Raw genomic sequence first — 22,930 nt, 5'->3', positions numbered from 1 at the left:
GTCTATCGGTAAATAGCCCACCCATTTTTACCTACCTCATCCCCATACTGTTTTTATTTATTTACCTTTCTGCTCTTCTGCACACCAATATCTCTACCTGTACATGACCATCTGATCATTTATCACTCCAGTGTTAATCTGCTAAATTGTAATTATTCACCTACCTCCTCATGCCTTTTGCACACAATGTATATAGACTCTCTTTTATTTCTACTGTGTTATTGACTTGTTAATTGTTTACTCCATGTGTAACTCTGTTGTCTGCTCACACTGCTATGCTTTATCTTGGCCAGGTCGCAGTTGCAAATGAGAACTTGTTCTCAACTAGCCTACCTGGTCAAATAAAGGTGTTCTCAACTAGCCTACCTGGTTAAATAAAGGTGTTCTCAACTAGCCTACCTGGTTAAATAAAGGTGTTCTCAACTAGCCTCCCTGGTTAAATAAAGGTGTTCTCAACTAGCCTACCTGGTTAAATAAAGGTGTTCTCAACTAGCCGACCTGGTTAAATAAAGGTGTTCTCAACTAGCCTACCTGGTTAAATAAAGGTGTTCTCAACTAGCCTACCTGGTTAAATAAAGGTGTTCTCAACTAGCCTACCTGGTTAAATAAAGGTGTTCTCAACTAGCCTACCTGGTTAAATAAAGGTGTTCTCAACTAGCCTACCTGGTTAAATAAAGGTGTTCTCAACTTGCCTACCTGGTTAAATAAAGGTGAAATAAAAAAATAAAAAAATAAAAAATACCATCTCAAGACAATAGAAGCCCCTCTAAAAGATACATTTGATACCATCTCAAGACAATACAAGCCCCTCTAAAAGATACATTTGATACCATCTCAAGACAATAGAAGCCCCTCTAAAGGATACATTTGATACCATCTCAAGACAATACAAGCCCCTCTAAAGGATACATTTGATACCATCTCAAGACAATACAAGCCCCTCTAAAGGATACATTTGATACCATCTCAAGACAATAGAAGCCCCTCTAAAGGATACATTTGATACCATCTCAAGACAATAGAAGCCCCTCTAAAGGATACATTTGATACCATCTCAAGACAATAGAAGCCCCTCTAAAAGATACATTTGATACCATCTCAAGACAATAGAAGCCCCTCTAAAAGATACATTTAAATGACACAAATACAGTATACAGAATACACGTAATAGATTACAGTACATATGTCATTTTAAATTAAATAAAAGCTGTTTTTAAACAGTATTGAATATTTTAACACTTTCCTGTTAACAATTCAACCTGATGTGCTTTGTAGAGAAACTCAGATAATTGTCTGTTAGCTGTTTCTGTTTCCAAATAGCCTGTTAAGAGACGTACGATGAAGAGCTATGACCATGTTACTCCAAGACATCTTGGTGTTTTATTAGGATCTCCATTAGTTACTGCTAAAGCAGCAGCTCCTCTTCCTGGGGTTCCAACACAGAACACGACATAATAAAGAACATTAATAGACAAGAACAGATCAAGGACAGAACTACAAACATTTTTTTTAAAGGCACACGTAGCCTACAAATCAATACAAACACACAGATGATCTAGGCCAAATAGAGGCGTTGTGCCAGTCAATAAGACATCTTCATTAACTGTATATTATCTCTGTAACAGAGGAACCATAGATCAGGCAGGTAGCCTGGTGGATTAGGAGCGTTTGGGCCTGCAATTGAAAGATTTTCCGGATCGAATCCCCGAGACGACAAGGTGAAAATATTTTGTTCTGCCCACTCTCAGGGGAACTAGATATGCAAAAAAAAAAAAAAACGAATTTCAATTTCACACCTTGTACAAGTTCCCCATACAGAGAATATAGAGAAACAGCACTATATAACCCCCCCTAATTATATATAGCTCTGTGTCCATGTCAATTGTCTTTGGTTTACTTGGATTCTAGTGCACTACAGTATTGTACTAAAACTATCATGTTGGATGCACCCTATTCAGGGAACTATTTTTGACTGGGGCTCTGGTCAAAAGCAGTGCACTATATAGGGAATAGGGTGCTATTGGGTTGAGGTCAGTCCATTTAATACGGCTAGTTATTTATGGAGGGACAAAGATGTATGTTTTTCTAACTGTCCCTCGTATTAATAATGGACTGTATTGGTCATATTCACTGGGTAAATGGAACACAGGGCTTGAGACAACTAGCATGCTGTCTTAGGGGCTGTCTTAGGGGCTGTCTTAGAGGCTGTCTTGAAAGTCGTACATATTACGATCACTTTTTTAAAGAAAGAGAGAGATTTTAGAGTTTAGAGTTTTAGAGATGCTGGGCCAATCGTGCACCACCCTATGGGACTCCCAATCACGGCCAGTTGTGATACACAGCCTGGAATTGAACCAGGGTGTCTGTAGTGACACCTCTAGCACTGAGATGCAGTGTCTTAGACCACCGCGCCACATGATAGACCTGAAGAGTTTTGTTACTAAACACAGGTCATTTTGTGTTGCTTAAGTTGCCATAATAATATAATATATAAACACCCTGAAATGATTGACCCCCTTGATAAAGAGGAGCAAAAAATGACTGTATAAAATGAATAAATACTGGGCTATATTGACAACAAACTGGGAAATGACATTATTTATACTAATACAATTGCTGTGAGGATGTTTTCTCAAAGATAGCGGTCCAAGTTATTGACACCCCTTGTTTTCAATACTTTTCAATGTCTAACCTTGCAAATATAGCTGAGCCTTTTACTAGAATGTTTTCTGAGATTCTAGAACACCTTGTGAGTAAAAAGGTGCTGAGACTTATTCTAGAATGTTTTCGGAGATTCTAGAACACATTGTGAGGATAAAGGTGCTGAGACTTATTCTAGAATGTTTTCGGAGATTCTAGAACACATTGTGAGGATAAAGGTACTGAGACTTATTCTAGAATGTTTTCTGAGATTCTAGAATACATTGTGAGGATAAAGGTACTGAGACTTATTCTAGAATGTTTTCTGAGATTCTAGAACACCTTGTGAGGATAAAGGTACTGAGACTTATTCTAGAATGTTTTCTGAGATTCTAGAATACATTGTGAGGATAAAGGTACTGAGACTTATTCTAGAATGTTTTCAGAGATTCTAGAACACCTTGTGAGGATAAAGGTACTGAGACTTATTCTAGAATGTTTTCTGAGATTCTAGAACACATTGTGAGGGATCTTAGAACAGTCCTCCATACAGAATCCTTTCAGATCCTTGATATCCTCTGTCCGTGCTTATGGACCGGCTCTCTTCAATTCACACCACAGGTTTTCAATGGGGTTCAAGTCTGGAGACTGAGAGGGCCATTGCAAAAAATGTAGATTTTTGTGGCCAATGAATCATTTCTTTGTGGATTTTGACGTGTGCTTGGGGTTATTGTCTTGCTGGAAGATCTACTTGTGACCAAGTTTCAGCCTCGTAACAGAGACAACCAGGGTTTTTATCTAAAATGTCTTGGTTCTGGGTAAAGATCATGATGCTGTTGACCTTAACAAGGATCCCAGGACCAGTGGAAGCTATTTAGTCCCATAGCATCAAAGATCCAGCACAATATTTTTTTTAAATTCTTCTCTGCTTGTGCATTCTCATGGTCAACGCCACGCCCACCACTGGTGTACGTGGCCAGAGATATTTATTTCCATGTCATCTGACCAAAGCACCGGTTTCCAGTCCATGTGCCAGTGCCATGTATCAAATTACAGGTGTATACATCTGTTGGTTGACATGAAAATAGAGCTCTTTACCTACTGTCAAACATGGTGGTGGATCTGTGATGTTATGGGGCTATTTAGCCTCCATTCGTCCTGGGATCCTTGTTAATAACAAGGTCAACGGCATCATGAACTTTACCCAGAACCGAGACGTGTGTGTCAATTATTTTGACGCCAACCTTTGAGGAAAAAGTTTAAACAAAATTATCTTTCTCTGAGCAATTGTATTAGTATAAAATAATGAAAGAAAAAAAATTAGCATACAATATAGCTCAGTATTTAAATAATTTATTTAATATTTATCTTTTCTCATCTTTATCAAGGGTGTCAATCGTTTCGGACCCCCCCGGTACATTTGAAAACATTTTCAGAAGAGAAGTAACAAACAACACATTTTTGAAGTGTCAAAAGGAAACGGTTGGCAAAATATAAAAAGCTAGCTTACTATGTGACAGGTATATGTTGTCAGCAACGTAACTTAAAACATGTACACTTTCAGATACAGTTAGATACAGTCATGTCCTTTAGTTATTGGCTGTGTTGTTTCTGTAATAAATACTATTTCTCTTAGTTACCTCTACAACAGATTATCATATCATATTTTGTCATCAGGATTTTACACTAAACCAAATGCTCAGATTTTTCTCAGCTCACAAAATAAACATGAATATATTGGTGTATTATCTTTAATCATAACAGTCATTGTTTAAGATTGATATTTTGACCAAACGTCACTAACATCCTGATCTAGATTACAGCACACAACCACACGTCCATTGAGGAAATTAAAGACCACTACGATTTGACAGCTTGGTTGGCATTTCAAACACTTCTCTCTCCTCTTGTTACGGGATAAACTCTGTTCACATGTCTGCTGTGCCTCCTTCTAGCTATCCATCCCTCACTCTATCCCTCCATCACTCCCTCTATCCATCCATCCCTCCCTCTATCCCTCCCTCCCTCTCTCTATCCCTCCCTCCCTCTCTCTATCCCTCCCTCCCTCTCTCTATCCCTCCCTCCCTCTCTCTATCCCTCCCTCCCTCTCTCTATCCCTCCCTCCCTCCCTCTCTCTATCCCTCTCTCTATCCCTCCCTCCCTCCCTCCTCCCTCCCTCCCTCCCTCCCTCCCTCCCTCCCTCCCTCCCTCCCTCCCTCCCTCCCTCCCTCTCTCTATCCATCCCTCTCTCTATCCATCCCTCCCTCCATCCCTCCCTCCCTCCCTCTCTCTATCCATCCATCCTCCATGTGAACGGACCCCTGTCTTCTTCCTGGGCTCAGATCACCATCCAGTGTTGGAGCTGTGGAAACCAATGGGAAAGGACAATAATACACTAAGGTAGAGTAAGGTAAGGTAAGGTAAGGTAGGGTAGGGTAAGGTAAGGTAGGGTAAGGTGGGGTAAGGTAAGGTAAGGTAGGGTAAGGTAGGGTAAGGTAAGGTAGGGTAAGGAAAGGAAAGGTAAGGTAAGGTAAGGTAGGGTAGGGTAGGGTAAGGTAGGGTAGGGTAAGGTAGGGTAGGGTAAGGTAAGGTAAGGTAGAGTAAGGTAAGGTAGGGTAAGGTAGGGTAGGGTAAGGTAGGGTAAGGTAAGGTAGAGTAAGGTAAGGTAGGGTAAGGTAAGGTAAGGTGGGGTAAGGTAAGGTAAGGTGGGGTAAGGTAGGGTAAGGTAAGGTAGGGTAAGGTAAGGTGGGGTAAGGTAGGGTAAGGTAAGGTAGGGTAAGGTAAGGTGGGGTAAGGTAGGGTAGAGTAAGGTATGGTAAGGTAAGGTAGGGTAGGGTAGGTGGGGTAAGGTAGGGTAGGGTAAGGTAGGGTAGGGTAAGGTAAGGTGGGGTAAGGTAGGGTAGGGTAGAGTAAGGTAAGGTAGGGTAAGGTAAGGTAGGGTACGGTAGGGTAAGGTGGGGTAAGGTAAGGTAGGGTACGGTAAGGTGGGGTAAGGTAAGGTGGGGTAAGGTAAGGTAAGGTAGGGTAGGGTAGGGTAGGGTAAGGTAAGGTAGGGAAGGTAGGGTAGGTTAGGGTAAGGTAAGGTAGGGTAAGGTAAGGTGGGGTAAGGTAAGGTAGGGTAAGGTAAGGTAAGATAAGATAAGGTAGGGTAAGGTAAGGTAAGGTAAGGTAGGGTAAGGTAAGGTAAGGCGGGGTAAGGTAAGGTAGGGTAAGGAAAGGTAGGGTAAGGTAAGGTGGGGTAAGGTAGGGTATGGTAAGGTATGGTAAGGTAGGGTAAGATAGGATAAGGTAAGGTAAGGTAAGGTAGGGTAAGGTGAGGTAAGGTAAGGTAAGGTAAGGTAAGATAAGGTAAGGTAGGGTAAGGTAAGGTAGGGTAGGGTAAGGTAAGGTAGGGTAAGGTAAGGTAGGGTAAGGTAAGGTAAGATAAGGTAAGGTAGGGTAAGGTAAGGTAAGGTAAGGTATGGTAAGGTAAGGTAAGGTAGGGTAAGGTAAGGTAAGGTGGGGTAAGGTAAGGTAAGGTAAGGTAAGGTAGGGTAGGGTAAGATAAGGTAGGGTAAGGTAAGGTAGGGTAAGGTAAGGTAAGGTAAGGTAAGGTAAGGTAAGGTAGGGTAAGGTAAGGTAGGATAAGGTAAGGTAAGGTAGGGTAAGGTAATGTAAGGCAAGGTAAGGTAAGGTGGGGTAAGGTAAGGTAAGGTAAGGTAAGGTAAGGTAAGGTAAGGTAAGGTAAGGTAAGGTAGGGTAAGGTAATGTAAGGTAAGGTAGGCTAAGGTAGAGTAGGGTAAGGCAAGGTAATGTAAGGTAAGGTAAGGCAGGGTAAGGTAAGGTAAGGTAAGGTAAGTTAGGTAAGGTAAGGTAAGGTAAGGTAAGGTAAGGTAAGGTAAGGTAGGGTAAGGTAAGGTAGGGTAGGGTAAGGCAGGGTAAGGTAAGGTAAGGTAGGTTAAGGTAAGGTAAGGTAGGGTAAGGTAAGGTAAGGTAAGGTAGGGTAAGGTAGGGTAAGGTAAGGTAAGGTAGGGTAAGGTAAGGTAAGGTAAGGTAGGGTAAGGTAAGGTAAGGTAGGGTAAGGTAGGGTAAGGTAAGGTAAGGTATGGTAGGGTAAGGTAAGGTAAGGTAAGGTAAGGTAAGGTAGGGTAAGGTAGGGTAAGGTAATGTAAGGTAGGGTAAGGTAAGGTAGGGCAAGGTAAGGTAGGGCAAGGTAAGGTATGGTAAGGTAAGGTAAGGTAAGGTAGGGTAAGGTAAGGTAGGGTAGGGTAGGGTAAGGTAAGGTAAGGTAGGGTAAGGTAAGATAAGGTAAGGTAGGGTAAGGTAAGGTAGGGTAGGGTAGGGTAGGGTAAGGTAGGGTAAGGTAAGGTAAGGTAGGGTAAGGTAAGGTAGGGTAAGGTAATGTAAGGTAGGGTAAGGTAAGGTAGGGCAAGGTAAGGTAAGGTAAGGTAGGGTAGGGTAAGGTAAGGTAGGGTAAGGTAAGGTAAGGTAAGGTAAGGTAGGGTAGGGTAAGGCAGGGTAAGGTAAGGTAAGGTAGGTTAAGGTAAGGTAAGGTAGGGTAAGGTAAGGTAAGGTAAGGTAGGGTAAGGTAGGGTAAGGTAAGGTAAGGTAAGGTAGGGTAAGGTAAGGTAGGGTAAGGTAAGGTAAGGTAAGGTAGGGTAAGGTAGGGTAAGGTAAGGTAAGGTATGGTAGGGTAAGGTAAGGTAAGGTAGGGTAAGGCAGGGTAAGGTAAGGTAAGGTAGGTTAAGGTAAGGTAAGGTAGGGTAAGGTAAGGTAAGGTAAGGTAAGGTAGGGTAAGGTAGGGTAAGGTAAGGTAAGGTAGGGTAAGGTAAGGTAAGGTAAGGTAGGGTAAGGTAAGGTAAGGTAAGGTAAGGTAAGGTAGGGTAAGGTAGGGTAAGGTAAGGTATGGTAGGGTAAGGTAAGGTAAGGTAAGGTAAGGTAGGGTAAGGTAGGGTAAGGTAATGTAAGGTAGGGTAAGGTAAGGTAGGGCAAGGTAAGGTAGGGCAAGGTAAGGTATGGTAAGGTAAGGTAGGGTAAGGTAAGGTAGGGTAGGGTAAGGTAAGGTAGGGTAAGGTAAGATAAGGTAAGGTAGGGTAAGGTAAGGTAGGGTAGGGTAGGGTAGGGTAAGGTAGGGTAAGGTAAGGTAGGGTAAGGTAAGGTAAGGTAGGGTAAGGTAAGATAAGGTAAGGTAAGGCAAGGTAAAGTAGGGTAAGGTAAGGTAGGGTAAGGTAAGGTAGGGTAGGATAAGTAGGGGAGGGTAAGGTAAGGTAAGGTAGGGTAAGGTAGGGTAGGGTAGGGTAAGGTAAGGTAAGGTAAGGTAGGGTAAGGTAAGGTAGGGTAGGGTAAGGTAAGGTAAGGTAAGGTAGGGTAAGGTAAGGTAAGGTAGGGTAAGGTAAGGTAGGGTAAGGTAAGGTAGGGTAGGGTAAGATAAGGTAAGGTAGGGTAAGGAAAGGTAGGGTAAGGTAAGATAAGGTAAGGTAAGGTAAGGTAGGGTAAGGTAAGATAAGGTAAGGTAGGGTAAGGTAGGGTAAGGTAAGGTAAGGTAAGATAAGGTAAGGTAAGGTAAGGTAGGGTAAGGTAAGATAAGGTAAGGTAGGGTAAGATAAGTAGGGGAGGTTAAGTAACGTCAAGTAAGCAGTGAAGAGCAGCTTACCGTAAACCTCCTAACTTCTCCGTTATCCACCAGGTGGTGTTCGTGCTCAGGCGTAATGGCGTAGGCCAGTCTCTACAGGAAGACAGGACGGGAATCAAATACCAAAGAAACTAACTTGTCTTCATTATACAAATCATTGTGCATTAATTACCAAGCTGGGATATTCAGATTTGCTGGTGATGTTATAGCTCACCAACCATATTGCTCACCTACCGAATAAATATGTGTCACTGTCAGTGTTGACATTTCTGTGCATTGATGTTGATAAAAGTGGGCATCACTTTGGTTAAAGGTGTCTGCTAAATCACCATAGCAGCACACATCAATACAAACCAGACTTCCCACTTATATAAACCAGACTTATATAAACCAGACTTCCCATGTATATAAACCAGACTTATATAAACCAGACTTATATAAACCAGACTTCCCACTTGTACAAACCAGACTTATATAAACCAGACTTATATAAACCAGACTTATATAAACCAGACTTCCCACTTGTATAAACCAGACTTATATAAACCAGACTTATATAAACCAGACTTATATAAACCAGACTTACATCACAGAACTTTCCAGGTAAGGTGCACATCTTGTAGATGGCATAGAGAGGCACCATGGTCATGGAGGATATAGCCAAGCACCAGCCAATCATGTTGGCCCATATGGGAAACGTGTATGTCCCGTAGTTAGGAGGGTTAAAGGTCGCGAAGCTCACCACCACCATGAACTGGAGAAACAGAGGGTTTTGGGGTTAGGACACTTTCCTGTTTCAAGTCATAATGACACTTATGGACCAGCCTCTACTGAAGCTAGCAAACTGTAGTTAGTGCCTAGAGCTTGGTGTGCATGACAGAGCTGTCATAAGGACACTTATGGACCAGCCTCTACTGAAGCTAGAAAACTGTAGTTAGTGCCTAGACCTTGGTGTGCATGACTGAGAGCTGTCATAAGGACACTTAAGGACTAGCCTCTACTGAAGCTAGCAAACTGTAGTTAGTGCCTAGAGCTTGGTGTGCATGACAGAGCTGTCATAAGGACACTTATGGACCAGCCTCTACTGAAGCTAGAAAACTGTAGTTAGTGCCTAGACCTTGGTGTGCATGACTGAGAGCTGTCATAAGGACACTTAAGGACTAGCCTCTACTGAAGCTAGCAAACTGTAGTTAGTGCCTAGACCTTGGTGTGCATGACTGAGAGCTGTCATAAGGACACTTATGGACCAGCCTCTACTGAAGCTAGCAAACTGTAGTTAGTGCCTAGACCTTGGAGTGCATGACTGAGAGCTGTCATAAGGACACTTATGGACTAGCCTCTACTGAAGCTAGAAAACTGTAGTTAATGCCTAGACCTTGGTGTGCATGACTGAGAGCTGTCATAAGGACACTTATGGACCAGCCTCTACTGAAGCTAGCAAACTGTAGTTAGTGCCTAGACCTTGGTGTGCATCACTGAGAGCTGTCATAAGGACACTTATGGACTAGCCTCTACTGAAGGTAGCAAACTGTAGTTAGTGCCTAGAGCTTGGAGTGCATGACTGAGAGCTGTCATAAGGACACTTATGGACTAGCCTCTACTGAAGCTAGAAAATTGTAGTTAATGCCTAGACCTTGGTGTGCATGACTGAGATCTGTCATAAGGACACTTATGGACTAGCCTCTCCTGATGCTAGCAAACTGTAGTTAATGCCTAGACCTTGGTGTGCATGACTGAGAGCTGTCATAAGGACACTTATGGACCAGCCTCTACTGAAGCTAGCAAACTGTAGTTAGTGTCTAGAGCTTGGAGTGCATGACTGAGAGCTGTCATAAGGACACTTATGGACTAGCCTCTACTGAAGCTAGCAAACTGTAGTTAGTGCCTAGACCTTGGTGTGCATGACTGAGAGCTGTCATAAGGACACTTAATGGACCAGCCTCTGCTGAAGCTAGAAAACTGTAGTTAGTGACTAGACCTTGGTGTGCATGACTGAGAGCTGTCATAAGGACACTTATGGACTAGCCTCTCCTGATGCTAGCAAACTGTAGTTAATGCCTAGACCTTGGTGTGCATGACTGAGAGCTGTCATAAGGACACTTATGGACTAGCCTCTACTGATGCTAGCAAACTGTAGTTAGTGCCTAGACCTTGGAGTGCATGACTGAGAGCTGTCATAAGGACACTTCTGGACTAGCCTCTCCTGAAGCTAGCAAACTGTAGTTAGTGCCTAGACCTTGGTGTGCATGACTGAGAGCTGTCATAAGGACACTTATGGACTAGCCTCTACTGAAGCTAGAAAACTGTAGTTAGTGCCTAGACCTTGGTGTGCATGACTGAGAGCTGTCATAAGGACACTTATGGACCAGCCTCTACTGAAGCTAGCAAACTGTAGTTAGTGCCTAGACCTTGGTGTGCATGACTGAGAGCTGTCATAAGGACACTTATGGACTAGCCTCTACTGAAGCTAGCAAACTGTAGTTAGTGCCTAGACCTTGGTGTGCATGACTGAGAGCTGTCATAAGGACCCTTATGGACCAGCCTCTACTGAAGCTAGCAAACTGTAGTTAGTGCCTAGACCTTGGTGTGCATGACTGAGAGCTGTCATAAGGACACTTATGGACTAGCCTCTACTAAGCTAGCAAACTGTAGTTAGTGCCTAGACCTTGGTGTGCATGACTGAGAGCTGTCATAAGGACACTTATGGACTAGCCTCTACTGAAGCTAGCAAACTGTAGTTAGTGCCTAGACCTTGGTGTGCATGACTGAGAGCTGTCATAAGGACCCTTATGGACCAGCCTCTACTGAAGCTAGCAAACTGTAGTTAGTGCCTAGACCTTGGTGTGCATGACTGAGAGCTGTCATAAGGACACTTATGGACTAGCCTCTCCTGAAGCTAGCAAACTGTAGTTAGTGACTAGACCTTGGTGTGCATGACTGAAAGCTGTCATAAGGACACTTATGGACTAGCCTCTACTGAAGCTAGCAAACTGTAGTTAGTGCCTAGACCTTGGTGTGCATGACTGAGAGCTGCATGTGGACTTATTCACCTGGTTCCATTTTGCACCAGGTAAACAAAAAAAATACTTGACATGTTTGATGGTGTTTCTCTCTTTATATGATATTATTTATTTATTATTTATTTATTTATTTATTATTATATGACACTCACCAGGAGGAAACACGGGCTGACGAACTTCCAGCACAGTCTCCAGTACAGACCTGGTCCAGCTAGATCTACTGTCTCTATTATATTATGACAGAACAGCCATCTAGATCTACTGTCTCTATTATATTATGACAGACCAGCTAGATCTACTGTCTCTATTATTATGACAGACCAGCTAGATCTACTGTCTCTATTATATTATGACAGACCAGCTAGATCTACTGTCTCTATTATAATGACAGACCAGCTAGATCTACTGTCTCTATTATATTATGACAGACCAGCTAGATCTACTGTCTCTATTATATTATGACAGACCAGCTAGATCTACTGTCTCTATTATATTATGACAGACCAGCTAGATCTACTGTCTCTATTATATTATGACAGACCAGCTAGATCTACTGTCTCTATTATATTTGACAGACCAGCTAGATCTACTGTCTCTATTATATTATGACAGACCAGCTAGATCTACTGTCTCTATTATATTATGACAGACCAGCTAGATCTACTGTCTCTATTATATTATGACAGACCAGCTAGATCTACTGTCTCTATCTTATTATATTATGACAGACCAGCTAGATCTACTGTCTCTATTATAATATGACAGACCAGCTAGATCTACTGTCTCTATTATATTATGACAGACCAGCTAGATCTACTGTCTCTATTATATTATGACAGACCAGCTAGATCTACTGTCTCTATATATTATGACAGACCAGCTAGATCTACTGTCTCTATTATATTATGACAGACCAGCTAGATCTACTGTCTCTATTATATTATGACAGACCAGCTAGATCTACTGTCTCTATTATATTATGACAGACCAGCTAGATCTACTGTCTCTATTATATTATGACAGACCAGCTAGATCTACTGTCTCTATTATATTATGACAGACCAGCTAGATCTACTGTCTCTATTATATTATGACAGACCAGCTAGATCTACTGTCTCTATAATTATGACAGACCAGCTAGATCTACTGTCTCTATATATTATGACAGACCAGCTAGATCTACTGTCTCTATTATATTATGACAGACCAGCTAGATCTACTGTCTCTATTATATTATGACAGACCAGCTAGATCTACTGTCTCTATTATATTATGACAGACCAGCTAGATCTACTGTCTCTATTATATTATGACAGACCAGCTAGATCTACTGTCTCTATTATATTATGACAGACCAGCTAGATCTACTGTCTCTATTATATTATGACAGACCAGCTAGATCTACTGTCTCTATTATATTATGACAGACCAGCTAGATCTACTGTCTCTATTATATTATGACAGACCAGCTAGATCTACTGTCTCTATTATATTATGACAGACCAGCTAGATCTACTGTCTCTATTATATTATGACAGACCAGCTAGATCTACTGTCTCTATGTCTCTATTATATTATGACAGACCAGCTAGATCTACTGTCTCTATTATATTATGACAGACCAGCTAGATCTACTGTCTCTATTATATTATGACAGACCAGCTAGATCTACTGTCTATGTCTCTATATATTATGACAGACCAGCTAGATCTACTGTCTCTATTATATTATGACAGACCAGCTAGATCTACTGTCTCTATTATATTATGACAGACCAGCTAGATCTACTGTCTCTATTATATTATGACAGACCAGCTAGATCTACTGTCTCTATTATATTATGACAGACCAGCTAGATCTACTGTCTCTATTATATTATGACAGACCAGCTAGATCTACTGTCTCTATTATATTATGACAGACCAGCTAGATCTACTGTCTCTATTATATTATGACAGACCAGCTAGATCTACTGTCTCTATATATTATGACAGACCAGCTAGATCTACTGTCTCTATTATATTATGACAGACCAGCTAGATCTACTGTCTCTATTATATTATGACAGACCAGCTAGATCTACTGTCTATTATATTATGACAGACCAGCTAGATCTACTGTCTATGTCTCTATTATATTATGACAGACCAGCTAGATCTACTGTCTCTATTATATTATGACAGACCAGCTAGATCTACTGTCTCTATTATATTATGACAGACCAGCTAGATCTACTGTCTCTATTATATTATGACAGACCAGCTAGATCTACTGTCTCTATTATATTATGACAGACCAGCTAGATCTACTGTCTCTATTATATTATGACAGACCAGCTAGATCTACTGTCTCTATATATTATGACAGACCAGCTAGATCTACTGTCTCTTTATATTATGACAGACCAGCTAGATCTACTGTCTCTATTATATTATGACAGACCCAGCTAGATCTACTGTCTCTATTATATTATGACAGACCAGCTAGATCTACTGTCTCTATTATATTATGACAGACCAGCTAGATCTACTGTCTCTATTATATTATGACAGACCAGCTAGATCTACTGTCTCTATTATATTATGACAGACCAGCTAGATCTACTGTCTCTCTATTATATTATGACAGACCAGCTAGATCTACTGTCTCTATTATATTATGACAGACCAGCTAGATCTACTGTCTCTATTATATTATGACAGACCAGCTAGATCTACTGTCTCTATTATTATGACAGACCAGCTAGATCTACTGTCTCTATTATATTATGACACCAGCTAGATCTATCTCTATTATAATTATGACAGACCAGCTAGATCTACTGTCTCTATTATATTATGACAGACCAGCTAGATCTACTGTCTATTATATTATGACAGACCAGCTAGATCTACTGTCTCTATTATATTGACAGACCAGCTAGATCTACTGTCTCTATTATATTATGACAGACCAGCTAGATCTACTGTCTCTATTATATTATGACAGACCAGCTAGATCTACTGTCTCTATCTTATTATATTATGACAGACCAGCTAGATCTACTGTCTCTATTATATTATGACAGACCAGCTAGATCTACTGTCTCTATTATATTTATGACAGACCAGCTAGATCTACTGTCTCTATTATATGACAGACCAGCTAGATCTACTGTCTCTATTATATTATGACAGACCAGCTAGATCTACTGTCTCTATTATATTATGACAGACCAGCTAGATCTACTGTCTCTATTATATTATGACAGACCAGCTAGATCTACTGTCTCTATTATATTATGACAGACCAGCTAGATCTACTGTCTCTATTATATTATGACAGACCAGCTAGATCTACTGTCTCTATTATATTATGACAGACCAGCTAGATCTACTGTCTCTATATTATGACAGACCAGCTAGATCTACTGTCTCTATTATATATGACAGACCAGCTAGATCTACTGTCTCTATTATATTATGACAGACCAGCTAGATCTACTGTCTCTATTATATTATGACAGACCAGCTAGATCTACTGTCTCTATTATATTATGACAGACCAGCTAGATCTACTGTCTCTATTATATATGACAGACCAGCTAGATCTACTGTCTCTATTATATTATGACAGACCAGCTAGATCTACTGTCTCTATTATATTATGACAGACCAGCTAGATCTACTGTCTCTATTATATTATGACAGACCAGCTAGATCTACTGTCTCTATTATATTATGACAGACCAGCTAGATCTACTGTCTCTATTATATTATGACAGACCAGCTAGATCTACTGTCTCTATTATATATGACAGACCAGCTAGATCTACTGTCTCTATTATATTATGACAGACCAGCTAGATCTACTGTCTCTATTATATTATGACAGACCAGCTAGATCTACTGTCTCTATTATATTATGACAGACCAGCTAGATCTACTGTCTCTATTATATTATGACAGACCAGCTAGATCTACTGTCTCTATTATATTATGACAGACCAGCTAGATCTACTGTCTCTATTATATTATGACAGACCAGCTAGATCTACTGTCTCTATTATATTATGACAGACCAGCTAGATCTACTGTCTCTATATATTATGACAGACCAGCTAGATCTACTGTCTCTATTATATTATGACAGACCAGCTAGATCTACTGTCTCTATTATATTATGACAGACCAGCTAGATCTACTGTCTCTATTATATATGACAGACCAGCTAGATCTACTGTCTCTATTATATTATGACAGACCAGCTAGATCTACTGTCTCTATTATATTATGACAGACCAGCTAGATCTACTGTCTCTATTATATTATGACAGACCAGCTAGATCTACTGTCTCTATTATATATGACAGACCAGCTAGATCTACTGTCTCTATTATATTATGACAGACCAGCTAGATCTACTGTCTCTATTATATATGACAGACCAGCTAGATCTACTGTCTCTATTATATTATGACAGACCAGCTAGATCTACTGTCTATTATAATTGACAGACCAGCTAGATCTACTGTCTCTTATATTATGACAGACCAGCTAGATCTACTGTCTCTATTATATTATGACAGACCAGCTAGATCTACTGTCTCTATTATATTATGACAGACCAGCTAGATCTACTGTCTCTATTATATTATGACAGACCAGCTAGATCTACTGTCTCTATTATATTATGACAGACCAGCTAGATCTACTGTCTCTATTATATTATGACAGACCAGCTAGATCTACTGTCTCTATTATATTATGACAGACCAGCTAGATCTACTGTCTCTATTATATTATGACAGACCAGCTAGATCTACTGTCTCTATTATATTATGACAGACCAGCTAGATCTACTGTCTCTATTATATTATGACAGACCAGCTAGATCTACTGTCTCTATTATATTATGACAGACCAGCTAGATCTACTGTCTCTATTATATTATGACAGACCAGCTAGATCTACTGTCTCTATTATATTATGACAGACCAGCTAGATCTACTGTCTCTATTATATTATGACAGACCAGCTAGATCTACTGTCTCTATTATATTATGACAGACCAGCTAGATCTACTGTCTCTATTATATTATGACAGACCAGCTAGATCTACTGTCTCTATTATATTATGACAGACCAGCTAGATCTACTGTCTCTATTATATTATGACAGACCAGCTAGATCTATGTCTCTATGTCTCTATTATATTATGACAGACCAGCTAGATCTACTGTCTCTATTATATTATGACAGACCAGCTAGATCTACTGTCTCTATTATATATGACAGACCAGCTAGATCTACTGTCTCTATTATAATGACAGACCAGCTAGATCTACTGTCTCTATTATATTATGACAGACCAGCTAGATCTACTGTCTCTATTATAATATGACAGACCAGCTAGATCTACTGTCTCTATTATATTATGACAGACCAGCTAGATCTACTTCTCTTATATCAGCTAGATCTACTGTCTCTATTATATTATGACAGACCAGCTAGATCTACTGTCTCTATTATATTATGACAGACCAGCTAGATCTACTGTCTCTATTATATTATGACAGACCAGCTAGATCTACTGTCTCTATTATATTATGACAGACCAGCTAGATCTACTGTCTCTATTATATTATGACAGACCAGCTAGATCTACTGTCTCTATTATATTATGACAGACCAGCTAGATCTACTGTCTCTATTATATTATGACAGACCAGCTAGATCTACTGTCTCTATTATATTATGACAGACCAGCTAGATCTACTGTCTCTCTCTATTATATTATGACAGACCAGCTAGATCTACTGTCTCTATTATATTATGACAGACCAGCTAGATCTACTGTCTCTATTATATTATGACAGACCAGCTAGATCTACTGTCTCTATTATATTATGACAGACCAGCTAGATCTACTGTCTCTATTATATTATGACAGACCAGCTAGATCTACTGTCTCTATTATATATGACAGACCAGCTAGATCTACTGTCTCTATTATTATTATGACAGACCAGCTAGATCTACTGTCTCTATTATATTATGACAGACCAGCTAGATCTACTGTCTCTATGTCTATTATATTATGACAGACCAGCTAGATCTACTGTCTATTATATTATGACAGACCAGCTAGATCTACTGTCTCTATTATATTATGACAGACCAGCTAGATCTACTGTCTCTCTATTATATTATGACAGACCAGCTAGATCTACTGTCTCTATTATAATATGACAGACCAGCTAGATCTACTGTCTCTATTATATTATGACAGACCAGCTAGATCTACTGTCTCTATTATATTATGACAGACCAGCTAGATCTACTGTCTATTATAATTATGACAGACCAGCTAGATCTACTGTCTCTATTATATATGACAGACCAGCTAGATCTACTGTCTCTATTATATTATGACAGACCAGCTAGATCTACTGTCTCTATTATATTATGACAGACCAGCTAGATCTACTGTCTCTATTATATTATGACAGACCAGCTAGATCTACTGTCTCTATTATATTATGACAGACCAGCTAGATCTACTGTCTCTATTATATATGACAGACCAGCTAGATCTACTGTCTCTATTTATATTATGACAGACCAGCTAGATCTACTGTCTCTATTATATTATGACAGACCAGCTAGATCTACTGTCTCTATTATATTATGACAGACCAGCTAGATCTACTGTCTCTATTATATTATGACAGACCAGCTAGATCTACTGTCTCTATTATATTATGACAGACCAGCTAGATCTACTGTCTCTATTATATTATGACAGACCAGCTAGATCTACTGTCTCTATTATATTATGACAGACCAGCTAGATCTACTGTCTCTATTATATTATGACAGACCAGCTAGATCTACTGTCTCTATTAATTATGACAGACCAGCTAGATCTACTGTCTCTATTATATTATGACAGACCAGCTAGATCTACTGTCTCTATTATATTATGACAGACCAGCTAGATCTACTGTCTCTATTATATTATGACAGACCAGCTAGATCTACTGTCTCTATTATATTATGACAGACCAGCTAGATCTACTGTCTCTATTATTATGACAGACCAGCTAGATCTACTGTCTCTATGTCTCTATTATATTATGACAGACCAGCTAGATCTACTGTCTCTATTATATTATGACAGACCAGCTAGATCTACTGTCTCTATTATATTATGACAGACCAGCTAGATCTACTGTCTCTATTATATTATGACAGACCAGCTAGATCTACTGTCTCTATTATATTATGACAGACCAGCTAGATCTACTGTCTCTATTATATTATGACAGACCAGCTAGATCTACTGTCTCTATTATATTATGACAGACCAGCTAGATCTACTGTCTCTATTATATTATGACAGACCAGCTAGATCTACTGTCTCTATTATATATGACAGACCAGCTAGATCTACTGTCTCTATTATATTATGACAGACCAGCTAGATCTACTGTCTCTATTATATTATGACAGACCAGCTAGATCTACTGTCTCTATTATAATTATGACAGACCAGCTAGATCTACTGTCTCTATTATATTATGACAGACCAGCTAGATCTACTGTCTCTATTATTTATGACAGACCAGCTAGATCTACTGTCTCTTATATTTATGACAGACCAGCTAGATCTACTGTCTCTGTCTCTATTATATTATGACAGACCAGCTAGATCTACTGTCTCTATTATATTATGACAGACCAGCTAGATCTACTGTCTCTATTATATTATGACAGACCAGCTAGATCTACTGTCTCTATTATATTATGACAGACCAGCTAGATCTACTGTCTCTATTTATTATGACAGACCAGCTAGATCTACTGTCTCTATTATATATGACAGACCAGCTAGATCTACTGTCTCTATTATATATGACAGACCAGCTAGATCTACTGTCTCTATTATATTATGACAGACCAGCTAGATCTACTGTCTCTATTATATTATGACAGACCAGCTAGATCTACTGTCTCTATTATATTATGACAGACCAGCTAGATCTACTGTCTCTATTATATTATGACAGACCAGCATCTATCTACTGTCTCTATTATATTATGACAGACCAGCTAGATCTACTGTCTCTATTATAATATGACAGACCAGCTAGATCTACTGTCTCTATTATATTATGACAGACCAGCTAGATCTACTGTCTCTATTATATTATGACAGACCAGCTAGATCTACTGTCTCTATTATATTATGACAGACCAGCTAGATCTACTGTCTCTATTATATTATGACAGACCAGCTAGATCTACTGTCTCTATTATATTATGACAGACCAGCTAGATCTACTGTCTCATTATATATGACAGACCAGCTAGATCTACTGTCTCTATTATATTATGACAGACCAGCTAGATCTACTGTCTCTATTATATTATGACAGACCAGCTAGATCTACTGTCTCTATTATATTATGACAGACCAGCTAGATCTACTGTCTCTATTATATTATGACAGACCAGCTAGATCTACTGTCTCTATTATATTATGACAGACCAGCTAGATCTACTGTCTCTATTATATTATGACAGACCAGCTAGATCTACTGTCTCTATTATATTATGACAGACCAGCTAGATCTACTGTCTCTATTAGCGTCTGTGGTCACCTTGTCCAGAACATTACGAATACTGAGCGTCTGTTGTCACCTTGTCCAGAACACTACGAATACTGAGCGTCTGTTGTCACCTTGTCCAGAACATTATGACTACTGACCGTCTGTGGTCACCTTGTCCAGAACACTACGAATACTGACCATCTGTGGTCACCTTGTCCCGAACACTAAGAATACTGACCGTCTGTGGTCACCTTGTCCCGAACACTAAGAATACTGACCGTCTGTGGCCACCTTGTCCAGAACACTAAGAATACTGACCGTCTGTGGCCACCTTGTCCAGAACACTAAGAATACTGACCGTCTGTGGCCACCTTGTCCAGAACACTAAGAATACTGACCGTCTGTGGTCACCTTGTCCAGAACACTAAGAATATTGACCGTCTGTGGTCACCTTGTCCAGAACACTAAGAATACTGACCGTCTGTGGTCACCTTGTCCAGAACACTAAGAATACTGACCGTCTGTGGTCACCTTGACCAGAACATTAAGAATACTGACCGTCTGTGGTCACCTTGTCCAGAACATTAAGACTACTGACCGTCTGTGGTCACCTTGACCAGAACACTAAGACTACTGACCATCTGTGGTCACCTTGACCAGAACACTAAGACTACTGACCGTCTGTGGTCACCTTGTCCAGAACACTAAGACTACTGACCGTCTGTGGTCACCTTGACCAGAACACTAAGACTACTGACCGTCTGTGGTCACCTTGTCCAGAACACTAAGACTACTGACCGTCTGTGGTCACCTTGACCAGAACACTAAGACTACTGACCGTCTGTGGTCACCTTGTCCAGAACACTAAGACTACTGACCGTCTGTGGTCACCTTGACCAGAACACTAAGACTACTGACCGTCTGTGGTCACCTTGTCCAGAACACTAAGACTACTGACCGTCTGTGGTCACCTTGACCAGAACACTAAGACTACTGACCGTCTGTGGTCACCTTGACCAGAACACTAAGACTACTGACCATCTGTGGTCACCTTGACCAGAACACTAAGACTACTGACCGTCTGTGGTCACCTTGTCCAGAACACTAAGACTACTGACCGTCTGTGGTCACCTTGACCAGAACACTAAGACTACTGACCGTCTGGGGTCACCTTCGTCCAGAACCTAAGACTAACTGACCGTCTGTGGTCACCTTGAACCAGCAACAGCTAAAGACTACTGACCGTCTGTGGTCACCCTTGTCAGAACACTAAGACTACTGACTCGTCTGTGGTTCACCTTGAACCAGAAGCACTAAGACGTACTGACCGTCTGTGGTCACCACCTTGTCCAGAACACTAAGACTCACGGACCGTCGGTGGTACACCACCTTGACCAGAGCACTAAAGAATACTGACACCCACTGACCGCTGGTGGTCACCTTGTCCGAACATTAAGACTACATGACCGGCTGTGGTCCACCTTAGTCCAGAACAACTCTACAAGAATACTTAGACCGTCTGTGGTCACCTTGTCCAGACACTAAGAATACTGACCGTCTGTGGTCACCTTGTCCGAACACTAAGAATACTGACCGTCTGTGGTCACCTTGTCCAGAACATAAGACTACTGACCCGGCTGTGGTCACACCTTGACCAGAACACTAAGACTACTGCCATCTGTGGTCACCTTGTCCAGAACATTAAGACTACTGACCATCTGTGGTCACCTTGTCCAGAACACTAAGAATACTGACCATCTGTGGTCACCTTGTCCAGAACACTAAGAATACTGACCATCTGTGGTCACCTTGTCCAGAACACTAAGAATACTGACCATCTGTGGTCACCTTGTCCAGAACACTAAGAATACTGACCGTCTGTGGTCACCTTGTCCAGAACACTACGAATACTGAGCGTCTGTGGTCACCTTGTCCAGAACATTACGAATACTGAGCGTCTGTTGTCACCTTGTCCAGAACACTACGAATACTGAGCGTCTGTTGTCACCTTGTCCAGAAACATTATGACTACTGACCGTCTGTGGTCACCTTGTCCAGAACACTACGAATACTGACCATCTGTGGTCACCTTGTCCCGAACACTAAGAATACTGACCGTCTGTGGTCACCTTGTCCCGAACACTAAGAATACTGACCGTCTGTGGCCACCTTGTCCAGAACACTAAGAATACTGACCGTCTGTGGCCACCTTGTCCAGAAACACTAAGACATACTGACCGTCTGTGGCCACCCTTGTCCAGAACACTAAGAATACTGACCGTCTGTGGTCACCTTGTCCAGAACACTAAGAATATTGGGACCGTCTGTGGTCACCTTGTCCAGAACACTAAGAATACTGACCGTCTGTGTCACCTGTCCAGAACACTAAGAATATTGACCGTCTGTGGTCACCTTGTCCAGAACACTAAGAATACTGACCGTCTGTGGTCACCTTGTCCAGAACACTAAGAATACTGACCGTCTGACCGTCTGTGGTCACCTTGTCCAGAACATTAAGAATACTGACCGTCTGACCGTCTGTGGTCACCTTGTCCAGAACACTAAGACTACTGACCATCTGTGGTCACCTTGTCCAGAACACTAAGAATACTGACCGTCTGTGGCCACCTTGTCCAATGGCACGCTGTGTTTATGGGACATGTAACCCAGGAAGGAGAAGATGACGAAGCCAGAGAAGAAGCTTGTCAGGGAGTTGATGGAACTGGTGATGATGGCATCTCTGGAAGAGAGAGTGAAGATGACAAGAACATATTCATATACCTGGTAGATCCAGAACAGACTGGTGTTATAGACATGACCAGGAACAGACTGGTGTTATAGACATGGCCAGGAACAGACTGGTGTTATAGACATGGCCAGGAACAGACTGGTGTTATAGACATGGCCAGTAGGTATTATGGTCCTCTATAGAACAGACTGGTGTTATAGACATGACCAGGAACAGACTGGTGTTATAGACATGGCCAGGAACAGACTGGTGTTATAGACATGACCAGGAACAGACTGGTGTTATAGACATGACCAGGAACAGACTGGTGTTATAGA

At 40.7% G+C, this 22,930-nt stretch overlaps 1 protein-coding gene across 1 annotated transcript; it reads right to left on the bottom strand.

Annotated features, from left to right (window-relative positions):
- Nucleotides 1-4,978: 4,978 nt before the first annotated feature.
- Nucleotides 4,979-22,442, bottom strand: LOC116359259 (sodium-dependent dopamine transporter). The gene is made up of 4 exons (XM_031811825.1): nt 22,344-22,442; nt 8,838-9,005; nt 8,273-8,344; nt 4,979-5,002 (listed from the first exon to the last, which is right to left on the bottom strand). Exons 1-4 carry the CDS (start codon nt 22,440-22,442, stop codon nt 4,979-4,981), a joined length of 363 nt encoding a protein of 120 aa, XP_031667685.1.
- Nucleotides 22,443-22,930: the final 488 nt, after the last annotated feature.

The sequence above is a fragment of the Oncorhynchus kisutch genome, unplaced genomic scaffold (genome assembly GCF_002021735.2).
Source record: "Oncorhynchus kisutch isolate 150728-3 unplaced genomic scaffold, Okis_V2 Okis02a-Okis13b_hom, whole genome shotgun sequence".
NCBI lineage: Eukaryota > Metazoa > Chordata > Actinopteri > Salmoniformes > Salmonidae > Oncorhynchus > Oncorhynchus kisutch.
Note: the sequence above shows the minus strand (reverse complement) of the source record. Positions and strands in the feature narration are given on the sequence as shown.

Excerpts from the sequence above, each read along its gene's own strand:
- LOC116359259 (XM_031811825.1), bottom strand. The coding sequence starts at position 22,442 with ATGGTCAGTAGTCTTAGTGTTCTGGACAAGGTGACCACAGACGGTCAG. Across the intron at positions 8,345-8,837 it reads TACCTGGAAAGTTCTGTGAT|AGACTGGCCTACGCCATTAC; the intron begins GTAAGTCTGGTT and ends GTCTTCCTGTAG. Across the intron at positions 5,003-8,272 it reads GAGAAGTTAGGAGGTTTACG|CTCCAACACTGGATGGTGAT; the intron begins GTAAGCTGCTCT and ends TGGTTTCCACAG.